The sequence below is a fragment of the Populus euphratica genome, unplaced genomic scaffold (assembly GCF_000495115.2).
Source record: "Populus euphratica unplaced genomic scaffold, PopEup_1.0 scaffold6.1, whole genome shotgun sequence".
NCBI classification, from domain to species: Eukaryota; Viridiplantae; Streptophyta; class Magnoliopsida; order Malpighiales; family Salicaceae; genus Populus; species Populus euphratica.
This window is the reverse complement of record NW_011499849.1, coordinates 1713679-1731192: the sequence shown is the minus strand read 5'-3', so window position 1 is coordinate 1731192 and position 17514 is coordinate 1713679. Positions and strand designations below refer to the sequence as shown.

The 17514-nt window shown below is 34.0% G+C and overlaps 3 protein-coding genes across 8 annotated transcripts in view; 1 reads left to right on the top strand and 2 right to left on the bottom strand.

Moving 5' to 3' along the window:
• Positions 1–4410, bottom strand: part of LOC105120500 (amino acid permease 6-like) — a 10104-nt gene extending 5694 nt beyond the window's left edge. For both annotated transcript variants that reach the window (XR_841342.1, XM_011018726.1), the window contains exons 1-5: positions 4142–4410; positions 3804–4037; positions 3616–3709; positions 3130–3344; positions 2844–2986 (exon numbers count right to left, since the gene is read on the bottom strand). Coding sequence is in view for 1 of the 2 variants with exons in the window: in XM_011018726.1 (XP_011017028.1) it covers positions 2844–2986; positions 3130–3344; positions 3616–3709; positions 3804–4037; positions 4142–4253 (798 nt within the window). In the remaining variant the exon portion in view is untranslated. The remainder of the gene's footprint in view (positions 1–2843; positions 2987–3129; positions 3345–3615; positions 3710–3803; positions 4038–4141) is intronic.
• A 6683-nt stretch (positions 4411–11093) lies between these two features.
• LOC105120498 (xylulose kinase) lies at positions 11094–14423 on the top strand. 3 transcript variants are annotated; one of them, XM_011018720.1, is made up of 7 exons: positions 11094–11567; positions 11716–11771; positions 12334–12454; positions 12681–12737; positions 13080–13383; positions 13491–14127; positions 14164–14423. In XM_011018720.1, exons 1-5 carry the CDS (start codon positions 11513–11515, stop codon positions 13241–13243), a joined length of 453 nt encoding a protein of 150 aa, XP_011017022.1. In that variant the 5' UTR covers positions 11094–11512; the 3' UTR covers positions 13244–13383; positions 13491–14127; positions 14164–14423. The 3 variants fall into 3 exon arrangements, 1 of the variants encoding a protein (XP_011017022.1); XR_841340.1 differs by lacking the exons at positions 11094–11567; positions 11716–11771 and adding an exon at positions 11972–11986 and having other exon boundaries at positions 12334–12737; positions 13231–13383; XR_841341.1 differs by lacking the exons at positions 11094–11567; positions 11716–11771 and having other exon boundaries at positions 12011–12570.
• LOC105120499 (tubulin alpha chain-like) lies at positions 13996–16203 on the bottom strand. Of its 3 annotated transcripts, none has more exons than XM_011018723.1 (5): positions 15972–16203; positions 15423–15657; positions 14944–15314; positions 14169–14835; positions 13996–14136 (listed from the first exon to the last, which is right to left on the bottom strand). In XM_011018723.1, the coding sequence occupies exons 1-4, from the start codon at positions 16062–16064 to the stop codon at positions 14179–14181; spliced, it is 1356 nt and encodes a 451-aa protein (XP_011017025.1). In that variant the 5' UTR covers positions 16065–16203; the 3' UTR covers positions 13996–14136; positions 14169–14178. The 3 variants fall into 3 exon arrangements, with proteins under 3 accessions (XP_011017025.1, XP_011017026.1, XP_011017027.1); XM_011018724.1 differs by having other exon boundaries at positions 13996–14141; positions 14177–14835; XM_011018725.1 differs by having other exon boundaries at positions 13996–14154; positions 14191–14835.
• Between the last annotated feature and the right edge of the window lie 1311 nt (positions 16204–17514).

The window sequence follows — 17514 nt, the reverse complement described above, 5'->3', positions numbered from 1 at the left end:
TTATTATTATTATTATTATTCATTTTCTTATTTTTCTATATATATATATATTTACGCGGGGACCCAAAAATGGGTTACAACAAGGTTATTAGTGTGTTGGGGTGAAGGTAAAATATTTGATGAAATGTGATGTGATGAAGATTGAATCCAAGATGGTGGAGTAAATGATTTGGATGAAGAAAGATTGTGTGAGTTGTAATGTTAAATTTACATGGATTAAGGTTAATGCTTTAGGATGTATGAGTTGTAATGTTGGTTTTGTGTTGAATTGTTTTTTAATTAAAAATAAAATAAAGAGGAAGATGGAAGCTTTTTAAATCTTGATATTGAATGATTAGGAAATTAATATAAAAACCTAAAATACTATTACTGGGGTAAAGATTTTATGAGGTATATGAATTATATGTTTGCAAGTTAAGAAAACTCATTCAAGTTGTATGACAAATTATTGATATGGATTGTGTGAGGTGTTTTGGTATGAAAAATTTGTACGTTTGAGAAATAAGTTTGTGGAGATTATGACTAATCATGAGTTCATTTAAATTGATTAAAAAGAATAATTTGAAAATTTAATTAAATTGGATCACTTGTGATGTTTTAATTATTTGTAAAGAATGGGTCAATTAAAATGTATGTTAAATAGTTGAGATAGCGTGGGAAGGTGTAGTTGTGGAAATTTTAAAACCTTAATACAGAGATATTTATGGAACCAAATTAATAAAATTATCCTAAATGATAAAAAAAACATGTTGATGATGATTGTGAATAAAATTAAATCGAGTAGAGTATGTAAGTTAGATGAAATTACATGTCAAATTTAATTGGAATTGTATTTAATTTGAAAACTTGGAAATTTGATTGCCTTGAATTCTCCCTTATATGTTTTCCTTTTTTTTTCGTCTCGATTTTAGAGTCTTACCTTGCATAATTTATCTTGCACATTTTCGAAGTAGTTCTTCATTTTTTTTTTTTAGTTTTGGTTCATATTTTTTTATTTTTTTTATTTTAAATAATCTATAAAATTTTATTTTTCTTTTAATTTAACCCTTATTTGATTTTTTTGAGCTTTCAAATTTACTCTTTATTTTTCTATTATTAAGTTTTTTTTAATAATTCTCTTCATTAAATTATTTTGTGAATTGCATAGCCCAATATCTTAGTTTATTTTATTTTATGTCAAATATAATTTTTATTCTTTTAATTGAGATTTATTTTGTTTATAATCTATTTTTATTGAATTTATTTTATTTCATTTTTCAATATTTTATTTACCAGGATTTTGTTAACCTTTCGGTCATGGATTTAAAATATTTGACTAGACTTGTTTAAATTGTTTTAGATTTTTTTTACAATATATTTTCATGATTTTATCCTTTTATGATATTATCTTGATCTAATATGTTGGATCAAGAATTTTATTTTTTAATTTAGTTTGACCTGATTCAATATTGTTTTTTTTTTGTTGTTATTTATTATTTTAACTATATTATCAAATTAATTAAAATTTAACCCAACTCTAAGGTTTTTTCTATTTATTTAAAAATGCTATCATTGCTTAAATATTTTTTTACATGCAAATTTTGTTTTCCGTATAGCTTATGAAATTTACGAAATATCACGGGATACTAATCTAGTGTCTATCTATGTTAAAATGTCCATATTTGTTAGACTAGTACTTGCTATATGCAAGGCACCTAATTAATAAAGCAACCTCTGCTTATGGTGGATTTCTAGTTTTTAAACACATTTTAGTGATTTACCTGTTAAAGACTGGGATTATGGATTTTAGATCATAGAGTTATCTTAAATTAATTTTTAATTTTTTTATAAAATAAAAAAGTTATTTTTTTATCAAAAATAAATAATTAAAATATTCTAACTAAATTTTTGATCGGATTTTCCTAAATTAACATGATAAAAAAATCAACTTGAATTTTTGCATTCTTCTATTTGTTTCTTGAACCTGGCCTGATGTCAATCCGCCAGCCGGATTTTAAAACTATGGGTGGATTACGAGTCAACATCTAAGAGGACAACGTGGGCCTATAGTTCTCTCCCGAATGGCCACATATCTAGGGCACAAAGTTTTAAAGTTATGGTCCTCAATCACCATAACAGTCCTTGTGGAATCTTTGAAACGCTATTGCAACCCATCAAAAACGCAGTACCTCAACTTTTAGTGAAGAAAGAAGTAAACATGAGATAATACGTCCCATCTCCCAAGCAGGTATTCTTGAGGGTGGGGACTTGGCATCTACGGCTACTCAAGGTCCTCATCAACACAGTATACAGTACAGACAAGTAGATTACAGGAATGCATTCTCCCTCTAGAAAATCAGAGGACACCAAATGAACTTGGAGATGCATGCATCTTGCTAATTGAATCACTTGCCCGATGGGACCCCCAGTGAAACTTTCTTTATTTTGGACTACCCCATTTTTGAATATGCTTAATAATGCTACTATAGTTTTGTTTTTGGACTACCCCATTTTTCACTTCGTATTAAGATTTGCGATCGTTCTGACAAGTATTATGAGATTAATCTTTTACTGGCCAGTGAAACTTTCTTTTTTTTTTGTTTGTTTTTTTGAACACGGCTTGTGAAAGTTAATTCTGTTCGAAGCCAACATCCGACAGACAACAATATTCGTATTATTTGAGCAGCAGCAAGCCATAGTACCCACGTTTAATCTGGCACACATTTCAAGTCTCCTACTAAATGCATCAAATAATTAATCATCATGTTGGGTCAAGGTGCTAGTCCTCTTGCATGTAGAATGGTGTATAATGGATTGAACATACGAAAGTTCAAGCAGTTTAGAGAATAGCAGTAGTGGCTTGCCTGTATCTCGATGAGCACAGTAGAGTAAGCATACGCAAAGGCAATGTCTCCGAGGGCTTGGAAGGTCCTCCAGACTTTCTGTTCTGCTGACACATCCACCCCAACTGTTACTCCTGTTAAGCTTGTCCTTGCATGCGCGCCGCCTTCATATATTCCATTCAAAACAAATCAATCAAAATTAAGACACAGATATTAAATTTAATTAGGGCACTACACGAAAAGTACTGAATTGGGAGTGATATTTAATGCTTTTTAATTCAAGTATTATGAGGTATGGCATTATTACCGATTACTTTTGCTAAGGACAGTCCAAGGCCAATGGAAGAATAAGCAAAAGACATCACTGCTGCAAGAATCGACAGCCATGAGAGCTTGTGGAAGTTTGGTATCTGGCTAAGCATGATTTGGATGCACGCAAAGATTATCATGTATGGATTATTTGACGTCTGGCACTTCACAGCATGCCCGTGTTTGTGGAAACAATTTGACCGCCTAACAGCCCTGAGAATTTTTAAGACGCGTGTAAATAAATTTTAGCACTGTCTTTTTCTTTCCTAATTAGCCACCATGCCCTGCTAAATACCGGCTCAGTTTTTTTTTATATATATATATATATATATATATATATATATATATATATATATATATATATATATATATATATATATATATATATATATATATATATATAAAAACCAAGAAGATTCCATATGGCATGTTTTTTTTCAGTTGGAGGAATCACATGATATGCCTTTAGCTGTAACCTACTTACACCATGCTAATAGATGCAGTGATGGTGTAACCAACAGTAATTCCTATCAGATTCACGTACTGTGCCAACCCACAGAGCTGAACTTTCCTGCCTCCTGACACAAATGAAGGGTGAACCGCTTATAGTTAAATTTGATTGTCCTTAGGATATGTGGTAATAGATTCGTAGTCAAAATATAGTTAACTCACCTAAGTTGGCTCTCACAGCATCCATGTAAGTATAGTTTCTACTGCCAGTGATAGGGTCGGGAGACCTGTAGGAATCGGCAAGAAGAGTGGACGTGAAAAAAGTGATGAAAGAAAACACCACGAGAACAAGCGGCCCAACCAACCATCCTAACTGTGCTATAGCCCATGCCAGAGATAGTACTCCAGATCCGATCACAGCAGTGATAATATGGGCACTTGCAGTTATCCATGTTCCTTAAAAAACAACCACCGCCCATCAAAACAAAAACAATAACTATAAGCTGAAGAGAAAAAAAAGGATGTAAGAATAGGAAAATGAGTTCTTCAAGCATATGCACCAGTTCTTTTTGGTCGACCATCATCGTCAAGATTCTTGCTAATTCCACTGCCTTCAGATCCTTCTGGGCCACGCGCTATGTACAGGCTGCTATTTTGCATTTCTCTATCCATCTCTCTCGAACACACCCTCTATGAGTTACTGCCTTTGAAGCTGAAACGGCAAGAGGAAGTAAGCTCAATTCGGAGGGTACACTCTGAGAGAAAAGAAGATTCAATAAGAGATGATATGTGTGTCAATTATTGCGATGGATACACAGGTCGGACACGTGGCTAGGATGTTTTTCAAGATATTCTTTCCCCAAAAAAAAACAAATGAAAATATTAAAATTATAAAAAAATGGAAAAAAATATATTTTTTCTCTGTATTATCGAACACGTGAATTCATGGGAGTCCAAAGGATGGACCGGGAACCATCGATGGTGGTGGTGGATTTGTGGTATTCCGAATGCCAATTGGTCCCATCTTCTGTTGAGTACTTGGGTTTGGACCATTCATATAAAAAGAGTCTGGTAACCATCCATTGTGAAATTTTAGACAAGAAATCTCTGACTCAGCCACAGCATGCGATACTGTGGTCTCTCTCACCGCTTCCATTTTGGCGTTTGGGGTTTTCTTTGATCAAATCTCAATTCAAAACCAGAAAACGTCCCTTCGTGTCTTTGAAAGTAACACGCAATGTTTTAGAACAGTGAAGGCAATTCGAGCTTTAATCTATCTTGTTACTTTTTAAAATATTTTTAAAAATAAGTTGAATTTTAGACATCAATCTATTAAAACAATAAAAACAATTAATTAAAAAAAATAAAAATTTAAATTATTTTAAAAAACCTCTTAAAAAAAGTAAAAAGTAGGTTTGGATTCGAACCCTCAAGCGTAGAAGGAACAATTTTTTTTTTGTCCACATACGATCATTATTGGCCCCTCAATCTCGTGTAATTTGTTCTCGCAGTACTTTGAGACGTGATGATAAACACGTACCGAATTGTCCTGGTCTCATTGACAGCATCTATCTCCGAATAAATATTCCCTCTACGCCTGTATAGGTCGTAGGCCCTAAGATAGCGATTTAGGAAATGGCGCTGCAGCAAACACCCCATCATCACTTTTAAGACGTAGAAGTTGGACCGAAAGGATGACAATTGGACTTCGAGTGCGTTTCCTGTGTTTTGATTTCAAAGTTCACTGCTCACATTCAGTAGGTTTTCAAGCACAATATCTAGCACCCAATTTACTTTAATGGCACCATTTTTTTTAAAAAAATAAGCACCCAATTTACTTTAATGGCACCATTTTAAAAAAAAAATATTTCTTGCACACGTTGATAATAATAATAAAATTAATAAGTCAATTTATCTCAAAAATCAGTTACAACATTTATTTTGATAAATTAGGATATTTTACCATTATTGTAATTTTATATAGCAAGAATCCCAAGTGCAATTGTGATTTTGAATATTCTTATGGTATTCCATCTCTTTTCCTAACTGATAAGATAGGAGTTGAGTTTTTCAAGCTCTAATGCTTCTTGTACAGAGTGTCGAGGGATATTTTAGTGATGAATTGAAAAACAATTTTGCACTATAAACATTAATTTATGGGTAAATATAAAAATTAAAAGAGGAATGTTCAAATTTATCAAAAGTAAATAAAATAGATTCCATTTTGATAATGGCATAGAAAACATAAATTTGCTCCCTATAGTTTTTAGGAGTTCACATTTCAATCCAAAATATTTTTTTCGTTTTAGTTTTTAAAAATTAAAGAGAGAGAGAGACCACAAAATATTGAGGATAAAGAGTGATCAGATGTTGGGCATTAAAAAGGATGATATTGGGTGAATAAATTCATATTTTCAAAAAAAGTTCAATAAAGATGCTTTTCTCTATAAAAATGTAGGAAAAAGTAGATTATGGCTGTCAAAGTTTCTCTTTTAATTCTTTTTTTTTTTTTGTTTTTAGTGAGATTAGAGGATATTTTGGGGTTGAAAACAAGTTTTTAAAGCTTTCCCTGGTGTTTCTTTGACGACAAGTGAAAATAAATTGAGAAACAAGTTTTTTGAAATTTCAAAACCGAAGATGACTGGAAAATGACGTAGAGAATGACAAATTGGTGGCCACAACAGGTTACCCATCGTCAGTGTAAAATAAAAATAAAAATAGAGTGGACAACAGCTTAAAAACAATTTTTGCCAGGCCTCCGAGACTCGGCTTCTGGGTTCCTACTAACATCATACGCCAAATTGTCTGCTAGTGCCTCCAGATACAATAAACATACTTGATTTCTCCATGATCATCACGAGAAGACAAGATTTGAAAATAATGAGAAACAAACCATACACATCATGGCCTAAATACGAATGTCGACAAGATGTTAGTGGAATTTCTTAAAATATCAATGTAAATCTGCCATTTGGACCACGACTTGGTGCAAAATCGCCAGGCGGTCGTGAGATGTGGAAGTGGCCAGAAATCGACAGCCTCCAATTTTCGACCTCCGCACAGCTCCAGCAGCCAGCATGGATGTTGTTGATCAATCAACTGATAGCTTTGTGTCTGAGATTGACTGGTCGGTAACAATATTGCTGCTGCAGATCATATGGTAACTGTCAATTATCGACAGCACTCAGCACTCTTGCAAGTAGTCGCTTGATCAGGATAAGCAGCGCAGGTGCATTCACGGGTTGCCATGGCGCCGTTCGGTGCCATTTTCAATTTCATCCCTACCCTGCTAACTTGAATAGAGTATGAAAAATGGACGAATCATGCATCTTTTTCCAAGTAAATTATTATTATAATATTTGAGTTCCTCGTTTTTGCAAACTATCCAGAGATCGTTTTAACTTTAAAATATTTGGAGCCTACCTTATATATACGTGTCAGTTTTGGAACCATACTGCACACAGTGTCTGAACTCTACAGTGCATCAATCTTTCCGAGAGATGCGAAGATAAACTTGTGCTCTTTTTTAAAATAATTTTTATATAAAGTGAATTCTTTATATATATATTAGTATTATAAAAAATGAGTTCGCAAGTATTTTTTTTATGTTATTAAAAATGAATTAAAAATAAATTATTTTAATTTTAATTTTATTTATTTATTATGAGAATAAGAATTAAATTTAATAGATAAAAAAATTAAAAAATAACCTAGTTTTATAAATTATCTTGAATAAAATAATAATAATAAAAATAATAAAAATCAAACTTGACAAATAAAAAAGTTAAAAAAATATATTGAAAAAAAATTATTTATAAATTATTTTAAATAAAATATATAATAAAAAAAAAAAACAAAAAAGAATAAGGAGCATTATTGTTTTTCTAACAACTTTATGATTAAAACAAATATAAAAATACAAAAACTCCTTATATTCGAGTTTAATAAATTTTAATTTTAAAAATAATTTAATCATTTCATTTTATTTTTTTTTTTTGTTAAAAATCTAGAAAGTGTTTTCCAGAGTTGAGAAAGTTAAACAAATATAAAAAAAAATTAAAAATATATTTTTCACGGAATAAACACCCTATTGGCTTGCATTAGGATGGAGGTGATAAAAAATTCGGTACCTATAGTTATACAATTTTTAACTAAATACCACTGACTTTTTTAGCGCATATCTTTATTTTCTTCAACCATTTTTATTTTTATTTTTATATTTTTTAATTGAATTGTTGATGGTATATGTGTTAAATAGACACATATCATCCTTATTATCCTTATTATGGAAAAACGAAAAAGAAAAGTGAATGAAATTTTGAAAAATAAAAGAAGAACAAAAAGAAGAAGAAGAAGAAGCTCATGACTGTTATTTTAAGGTCACCACGTTTGTTTAAAAAGACTTTAAAACACTAAGCTCATGTTAGAACCACCAATTTTACATCGAAAAATAAATAATAAATAATAAAATAAGATTATATATATAAAGTTAAGAATTAACCATTCACTATAAAATTTAAGTCTTTTGGATGAAAATCAAGCTAAATTATCAGATCTAATATGAGACATTAACAATAAGATCTAATCGATATAATAAAAATATTAAAATCTAATCCACTTGACAAACCTAAAAAAATAGGTTACAAGTTAAAAGGAGTCTCACATACACCAATTCTACATGGAATAAATAATAATAATAATATAAAAAAACTCAGGTCATCTGAATGAAATCAAAATTCAACAACCCAAAAATAAAAAATAAAAAATAGAAATAGATTAACGTTGCTCTATAGGAGGAATATTTGTATATTTTTAGAAATATTATTTCTGACAAACTATGGTTTAGAATTTCTTAATAACCTGTAAAAGAAAGAAGGGATATGGAATTATCATCACAAAACACAGTTTGCATCTTCGTTAATCAAAGATTTATTTTTATTTTTCATAAATAATTTTGTCATTTTTATTTTTTATTATTTATAGATCCCACAATAAGAACGGCATGCGTCCACATATAAAAGAGTATGTCATTAACAGCTTAATAATGGATTTATTTAAATGAAGAAAACTGAGTTCCAGACAATTAAATAGAAATACCTGATTAGATAATCTACGATAAAAAAATACTCAATAAAAAAACGCTAAATTAGAAAATTTAGAAATACAGAGACTGAATCTTTCGCTACCTCGCATTTGGAGGAGTACCGATAATTATATCACAACGTGGTTCCATATCACGTGACCACGCTCGAATTATTGAAGGCTCTTATTATTCGGATCTACAAATTATTCAGATGCCGACCATCCAAGGACGAGAAACCCCACGTTAAATTAATGAGCGTGAAGCCATGGAAACAAGTGATGGAGATGGTCGGCATATGTATACACGACAAGTAACTTTAATAGAGAGTGTTTTAATTCGAGTTTTAAACTTTTTTTTATTTTTTTAGTATATTTTTTTACATGTGATAATGTTAAAAATAAAATTTTTAAATAAATTTTTAAATAAAAAAATCACTATTATCATCCCAAATATTCCAAATGTGATCACCAATCCTGTTTTAGTCGGTGCTAAGCAGCCCCCCTTTCCCATGACTCCAATTTTCAATAATTATATATCATCGGATAGATTTATATATAAATTAGTATTAAGTTTTTTTTTTTTTTAAAGAATATCCCTCACATCACTTTGATTCATTCATAAGAAATTAATAAACTTTTTTACACCAATCATAAAATATAAACACAAATAATAATAATAAAATCATATTTTATTATCCCTAGTATTTTATGGCTGTGCAGAGAAATGGACAAAGATTCGACGGGTTAGACCTTTCTTTGTAATAGGTGCGTGCGGACACAAAGATTCGATGGGTTTTCTTTTCATGTCTTGGTGATGTCTGTACTCGTGAGAAAACATATAATTTATTTTCTCACTAAATTTATATAATTAAATTACAATTTCGTGGTGAAATTGAGAACATAATTGGTCACCGGGCAGGAAAGAAGATAATAATTTTAATAACCCGGCTGGGAAAAAAAAGAGAGAGAGGATAATTTCATATCAATTTTACAGTTAATAAATTTGTTAGGATATTAGTTATTAAAGAATTTAATAATTAAATATAAAATTTAATTGGTCAGATTTTAGATTTATTTTTTTTAAATTACTTATTTAAGTTCTACCAACTTCAGGGTTATTGAAAATTTACATGTTTATTAACTTTAAAATTTATGAAATTAGTTGAAGTATATTTAAATTAATTTGAATATTTATATTAATTAAAAAAAACTTTTATATTGATAAATAACTGATTCTTTACTTTGCTAGGATGGTAGCTGTAGGTTAATTATTAATAAAATATGTATACAGTAGGTTAACTATTTTATAGGATATAAAATTTAGCTTGTAACGTATTTAAGATAAATATCAATTTTCAAACACAATTTTTTTTCTCAAAAGTTTTTTAAATTTATAATGGCATTAGAGATTTTCCCAACTTAACCCTAGTTTTGTCTTCTTTTTTTTGTCTTCCATATCCCGTGTCCTCGAGTCCATCTTAGTGCTAGCACAATTCCTTATTATTGGTTAATTATTCTAGATCAAATAGTCTCGATATCATGTCTTTAGAAAAGTCTTAAATTTTCCTGGTTTATTTTAATGGCAAGAACTACTTAGTTTGGGCATTCCACTTCATGATATTTGTCAAGATCAGAAAGGATCCATGGAGCCACGTTGACGGGAGAAGCCTTGCTCTTGACAAAAACAACGATAAGGAACAACACACCAAGTGGGAGGCCAATGATGCCGAAGTCATGACACAAAGATCAACAATGTTTTCAATAGAACTGTATGGAATTATAAGATTGTGTGAAACTTAATATACCACTATTATTATGAGGCCTGCTTTATTTTATATATAGATTTTTTTTTTTAATTTGAAAACTAAGAGGCTTTAAAACTTTTTGGATGATTCATGTATACCTTCAGTTACAATTCTAGTTTTGCTTCATATTATCAGAAGTATCTCTTTTAATTTTATAAACCTATTTACAGTCAATGGCTTAAAATCTTTTGGTAATCAATGAGATCCCAAAATTTTTAGATATAGACTCTATTTATTCCATCGTTATATCATATCACAGAGCAAATTTTTTTCATTTATAACTTATGAAAATAAATTTGAATCATCTTTAAATCTAACATCAAAATTCGACTTTTTTTTTTAGATTAACATGGGTGTCCGGATCAGCTTGCGCGCACCACGACTAATCCCACAGGCCCTGAAGTTAACGACCATGTAAGCCTCCAGTGGCCATCATATGAGCAACCAAGAACTCGAACCTGAAAACACAGAGGGAGCAAACTCCTTGATCCCAAGTCCTTACCACTTGGCCACCACCTAGATGGTTATCAAAATTCGACTCTTAAGATATACAACATGGTTATCATGTTATGAGAAACTTTTGATCTTCGTACTCTTAAAGATCTTCTTAATTTATTTTTCTTGAAGATATACAACATGGTTATGAGAAACTTTTGATCTCCATACTCTTAAAGATCTTCTTAATTTATTTTTCTCAAGTGGGGCTACTTGATCAAGAAATAGTTGCTCGTGAACTGGTTTCCTTGAATCGGTTGCTGTTGAAAATTTTCTGCAGGTATAATTTTAAAAAGAACTGCTGTTTGTTCAGTGGTCAGGAGACAATTCCAATAGTTTAGCAGGTTGAATTTTATTTATTTTTTTATTTTTTGTAATTTCTACCAACCTGTTTAGCTCTTGGTCAAATCTTTGCTAACTTGATCGCTTGGGTTCCTAATCGATCCCGAGGTAGCATCTAGAAGTTTTCCTCGTTTCTCCAGTTAAGATGATGAGTTTCTTCTTCTCGCTTAATTATTTGCGTCCAACTTTTTGCTGAATTTGTTCAAGATGCAGCACGTTCGTGATGCAGTAAACTTCGTTCCTCTTTCAACGGAAGGCTATGGTATTATAAAAATCTTTAAACTTCAACGAATTCAACACAAGTTTTAGCACAAGTCCTCTCTGCTTTTCAAAACTTTGGAAATTGTCAATTTTTATTACTTTTCCCGATTTTTAATTCATTTTCTTAACAGAACAACTTGAACCTGCAGGTTTATCTCTCAGCGTTCCAGGTGATCTGGCAATTAGTCTTGGCACCAGTGACACTGTAAGCAAGAACGCATACCACACCTTTCTGGCATTGAACTATAACCTGTAGTGACAACTTGCTCTGTAGACATTGTAAAGATAATTGCATTCCAGTGAGGGCGTTTCTGATCTCTTGATTGAGCTCGTATCTGGACATCACAATGTTGTTATAATATAGCTACAATACACCCCTTAAAAAGTGTATACTGCGCTATAATTTGATAATCATGTACTGTAAGTTCTGATCATCCTGACTACTCAACATGAGTCTTCCACAAAATGGCTTTCGGTGGCTGCTTAAATATCCCTCTTGAAGCTTGCTGCGCGCATCTGCAGGATTGGATTGAAATTTGGACACATTATATCTTTATGAATCCCCATCAATCAATGCGCTTACAATTTACTGGCTCTGAAATTCGGACACATCATATCTTTCCTGTATCATTTGAATTTCCATAATTAATCTTCATATTCCATATTTTCAATGATTCTGAAATCGTCGAAGATGTACGTGTGCTTCAAGTTGATCGAGTTTCCTCTATACCAAACCATTGATGGCTCTTCTCATGCTTTTCATGCAGGTTTTTGGGATAGCTAGTGATCCTCGACCTGGATTAGAAGAGCATATTTCCCCTGGTCCTGTGGACGCAGAAGGTTATTTGGTATTGCTAGTCTACAAAAATGGGTCTCTAAACCAGGAAGGTGCTAATCCATTCCTTTTCATTCCAGCAAAATGTCATTTAGCAGTCCCTGATATGACAACAATCTTGCTTTAGATGTGCGTACCTAGTATGCTGAGAAATCTTGGGAAGTCTTCAGTAAGTTTCTGCAGAAAACACCACCTCTTAATGGTTTCCACAGGCGCTTGATAATCTCGTTTTCTAGATGATAGTTGTTTTCTGTTTCCTCATTCCAATCTCTGCAATAGATGGGAAGATGGGTTTCTACTGCGAGGACCGTGAAACTCTTCCTCCCTCCCTTCCAGGTAGGCTCTTGGGTTTCAATTTTGTTATTCCCATTAGAGGTTTCCATTCAAATTGTCATGAAAAAGTTGCTCTGTGATGTTTCATGCTCAGCTGACAGGCAAATATATAGTCTATGCAACTAAAACAATCTCATGATGCAAGTAACTATATCATTATTTTCCAAACTATTTAATAGAATCCAATGGAAAAGAATGCCCGACCGCATGCATATGTTATAATGTGGACAATGCTGTGATAACGAGTGGATGTGTGTATTTCCTATTTGTTTCACGCTTTTTAAACTCGTTTGTAATGCAATGAGCTGTAGCTGTAGCTCAACTGACAGTTGTATATCCAACCAGATGGCTTCCATCGCTATGTCATCCAAGATTTCATGAGTGAACAAGAAGTGGAGGAATTTGATCCTCCCGTGGTCTGTACTGTCTGGGAATATTTTTCTTATGCTGATGTGGTGCACAAGACTTCTGTTAAAAAAAACACTTTCATTTGCGGGTTCGAGCATTGATTTAAGGCCAGTTCCTCTCTATGCCAGCTCATGCTGAAAGATTTGGCATGCCTTCTACTCCACAACGAATTACAGCAACTGGGGGAGCATCAGCTAATCAGAGCATTTTGAACTCGAGAGTTTCAATATTTGGCGGTGATGTGCGTACTGGTCTCCAGCTGTTGCTTTTACAAGTTTTTCTTATAGCGGTTTTTCAGAACTTGATTCCTCACCTGATGGATGTGAAAACTTGGTACTTTCTTGACAGGATCTGCATCCCTAAGAGCTGCGTTAAGGGCTGATCATGGTTGGCTGTGTAATGAAAATGGAAGTTTAGGGCCATTTGCGAGCCTTTACGGGGACAACTTGGAGAATCCGTCCCTCTGCTGCAAGCGTTCAGTTAGTGCAGGGCATCAACAGCTGGTTTCCAGGTATGCTTTATTGATGAAGAAAGATTGGAAATAAAGAATCAAGCTTTCGACGGAGCCAATAGAATGGATAGGTCTTGGTTTGCCGTCTCCACAAGATGTCTTCCATCGAAATTGTTGAGACTTGAAATATTTGGCCTTTCAGTAGTTGGGCAGCTTAAATACTTCAAAGTTAGAGATCTCACAGTTATTACTTTGGAAGAAAACCTTTGAACTACCACCAAGTCTTTGGACGAACAGCTTTGAGCAACCGGCTCGTTGGTTTATTGAAGAAAATTTTGTTACTTCTTCCCAGCACTCATAATATTCTATGAAACCAAGTATGAGAAATGCACAATATTTTAATAGCAGCAAGAAGGAATAGAGAAAATTAGCAATAGGCCTCCAATCCTTGTATTTTTTTATTACAATACAAAATTAGCAAGAAGCAATAGGTCTAAGCAAACTCACAGCAGCCAAACAAAAACACAAAAGGAAGTACACTACGTATTATCAGTACTCATCCACACAAAAGTACACTACGTATTATCAGTACTCATCTCCTTCATCACCATCCTCTCCATCAGGAGATTCAGCCCCAACCTCCTCATAATCCTTCTCCAGGGCAGCAAGATCCTCACGAGCCTCTGAGAACTCTCCTTCCTCCATACCCTCACCAACATACCAGTGCACAAACGCACGCTTGGCATACATGAGATCAAACTTGTGGTCAATGCGAGAGAAGACTTCTGCAACACTTGTGGAATTGGAAATCATGCAAACAGCCCTCTGAACCTTAGCAAGGTCGCCTCCTGGAACAACAGTCGGTGGCTGGTAGTTGATGCCACACTTGAACCCAGTTGGGCACCAGTCAACAAACTGGATTGTGCGCTTGGTCTTGATGGTAGCCACAGCTGCATTCACATCCTTGGGCACAACATCACCTCTATACATCAGGCAGCAAGCCATGTACTTGCCATGACGTGGGTCACACTTGGCCATCATGGATGATGGCTCAAAAGCACTGTTGGTTATCTCAGCCACAGAAAGCTGCTCATGGTATGCCTTCTCTGCAGAGATGACAGGAGCATAAGAGGAAAGCATGAAATGGATCCTGGGGTATGGAACCAAGTTGGTTTGGAACTCAGTAACATCCACATTAAGAGCTCCATCAAACCTTAATGAGGCAGTCAAAGATGAGATCACCTGATACACAAAAAAAAGAAAAAACATAAATCTCAAATTAATAACATCAACTGGACGCAAGAAATCAATATAGCAGCAATGCAGTTTCCCATTTATAACAAGCATTACCTGAGAAACAAGGCGGTTAAGATTGGTATAAGTGGGACGCTCAATGTCAAGAGAGCGCCTGCAAATGTCATAAATGGCCTCATTGTCAAGGAGCACAGCAACATCAGTATGCTCAAGGAGAGAGTGAGTTGAAAGGACACTGTTGTAGGGCTCCACAACTGATGTGGAAACTTGCGGTGATGGATATACCGTGAAACCAAGCTTTGATTTCTTGCCATAGTCAACAGAAAGCCTCTCCAAGAGAAGTGACCCAAGACCAGAACCAGTACCACCTCCAACAGCATTGAACACCAAAAACCCTTGAAGGCCAGTGCAGTTATCAGCTAACTTTCGGATACGATCCAAGCAGAGATCAACAATCTCTTTCCCAACTGATAGAAAAGCAACAAGACAAAATTATAAGCAAAAATAAAAATCCCAAAATAAAAATCTGATTTGAAAACCAAAACCAGAATTTCAGAGAGAGTTCAGATATTCACTGGTATAGTGGCCACGGGCAAAGTTGTTGGCAGCATCTTCCTTTCCACTGATGAGTTGCTCGGGGTGGAAAAGCTGGCGGTATGCTCCAGTCCTGACTTCATCAATAACAGTAGGCTCAAGATCAACAAAGATAGCACGGGGGACGTGCTTTCCCGCACCAGTTTCACTGAAAAAGGTGTTGAAAGCATCATCACCTCCGCCAACAGTTTTGTCACTTGGCATCTGGCCATCAGGCTGAAACACAAAAACAATTATTTAATAATAGATCATCGAGTTCGATAATTTGACTAAGATACATGAATGAATATCAGTTAGTGCTCACTAATCTTGATACTGTGATAAAAAAAAAAAGGCACTAGATCTAGCAAGACATGGAAACGATTGGCCCTATATCTCCATAACGAATTGGTAAAAACTAGAAAGAATAACTTAAGATACACGGATATAACCAATACAGGCCTACAAGAAAACCCACAAAAAAAAGAAGAAAAAACAGATAAAGACTGGATCCAGATCTGATAGATTCTCAAACGTAAACGAAAAGACACCTGAATGCCGTGCTCGAGGCAGTAAAGTTCCCAGCAAGCATTGCCGACCTGAATACCGGCTTGACCAATGTGAATCGAAATGCACTCTCTCATTTTCTCTTAAAACACAAAGACAAACAGGTAATAAAAGTAGAGAAAAATCGAAAGCAAAGCGAATTGGAATTGATGCTGAGGGTGGGTGGCGTTTATCAAGACGCCTATGAAACTGCAGGGGTGAGCTTTTAGGTCTGTGAGTATGGGGTTTATATACTTTCACGAGGAGAGAAATTAGGGGAGGGAGGGAGTGTGTGGTTTAGCTAACCAGGGTTAGTTTAACCACGGGTCAAATTAGGTGCCATGCCAATGATGCCGTTTCCCAAGCCACCTAATTCTTGGTTTTGCCAGGTTGGCCGAATCGTTATTTAACCATGGTTAGTTGCCCGCTCCATTTTGATTTTTGAATTTAGTTTGGGGGATCGTCTTGGGTAGTACGAAATTGCAGTTGTGCCACTGCTGGTCTGTGGTTGTGGGGAGGGTAATAATGTCATTCTGTTGGGAGGCGTGAGGAGGGAGCAGAGAAGGCATGATGGTGGTGGATGAGAGGGCACGTCGCCCAGGAGGGTGGGCCGTCCTCTCAATTAGAGAGTGGATTCTACGTTTCTATCGATTAGGCCTAGTTTCAAATCCCTTGAAGTGTATTCATGTGGCCCAACTAGATAAGATCAAGAGGCACCGCCACCATGTCCTGGCAACTGGAATGAGTGAAAATTAGCTCAATGTTTGTTTTTACCGTTCATTCTGCTTTAAAAATTCTGTATGGATTAATTTTTTAAAATAATTTTCACGTGTTGGTATCAAAAATAAATATTTATATTTAAATTAATTTTTATTTATTAAAATTCAAAAAAATATGGCATAGAATTTTTACTCAGCCATGAAGATCTAAGAAAATATTTGGATGGAAAGTGTGGTTGGTTTTTTTAAAAAAAAAACTATCATATTTTTTATTAAAAATATTTTTTTTTTGTTTTTAGAAAGTATAGTATATATTTTAAGAGGATGATAGCACATCTCACACCCAAACATACTCATGGAACTCCAGACTGGTTGCCGTACACTATTGCCGAAGCGCATCCGCGACGCCTTGATTTCCGCGATCTACCACTTCTCGAGCGGTTTCTTCAAATTATGCGGTTTGGTTTTCTTTACAAGCGTGGATTTCCAAATTCGTGTGAGTCCCTTGTTTCATGCTTATTCCTGGTTTCCAAGTTTCACCCATCTGCCTATTATCAAAGGCATGCTCCAGCCTTGAATCCGGGTTTCATTAACGCGGGAAAATTCTTGAATTTTTTCTTCAATTATATTGCAGGCTTGAAACCCACACCTTGCCGAATACACACGCACTTGTGTTTTCCATGATCATAAATAAATAGATAATGTGGCCGAAAGCGAATATTAATGTAAAGTTAAAACCTTCAAAAACCAAAAATGTCATAACTATGAAGAGATATTTAGAGTATTTAATTTCTATTCATTAAATTTGTTGTCGAAATTTATTACAAGT

Coding starts and splice junctions, on each gene's coding strand:
- LOC105120498 (XM_011018720.1), top strand. CDS start 11,513: ATGCAGCACGTTCGTGATGCAGTAAACTTCGTTCCTCTTTCAACGGAA. Junction 11,772..12,333: donor GTCTTGGCACCAGTGACACT/GTAAGCAAGAAC, acceptor CTTTTCATGCAG/GTTTTTGGGATAGCTAGTGA. Junction 12,738..13,079: donor TCTTCCTCCCTCCCTTCCAG/GTAGGCTCTTGG, acceptor ATATCCAACCAG/ATGGCTTCCATCGCTATGTC.
- LOC105120499 (XM_011018723.1), bottom strand. CDS start 16,064: ATGAGAGAGTGCATTTCGATTCACATTGGTCAAGCCGGTATTCAGGTC. Junction 15,658..15,971: donor GCCTCGAGCACGGCATTCAG/GTGTCTTTTCGT, acceptor TTTGTGTTTCAG/CCTGATGGCCAGATGCCAAG. Junction 15,315..15,422: donor TGCCCGTGGCCACTATACCA/GTGAATATCTGA, acceptor CTTTTCTATCAG/TTGGGAAAGAGATTGTTGAT.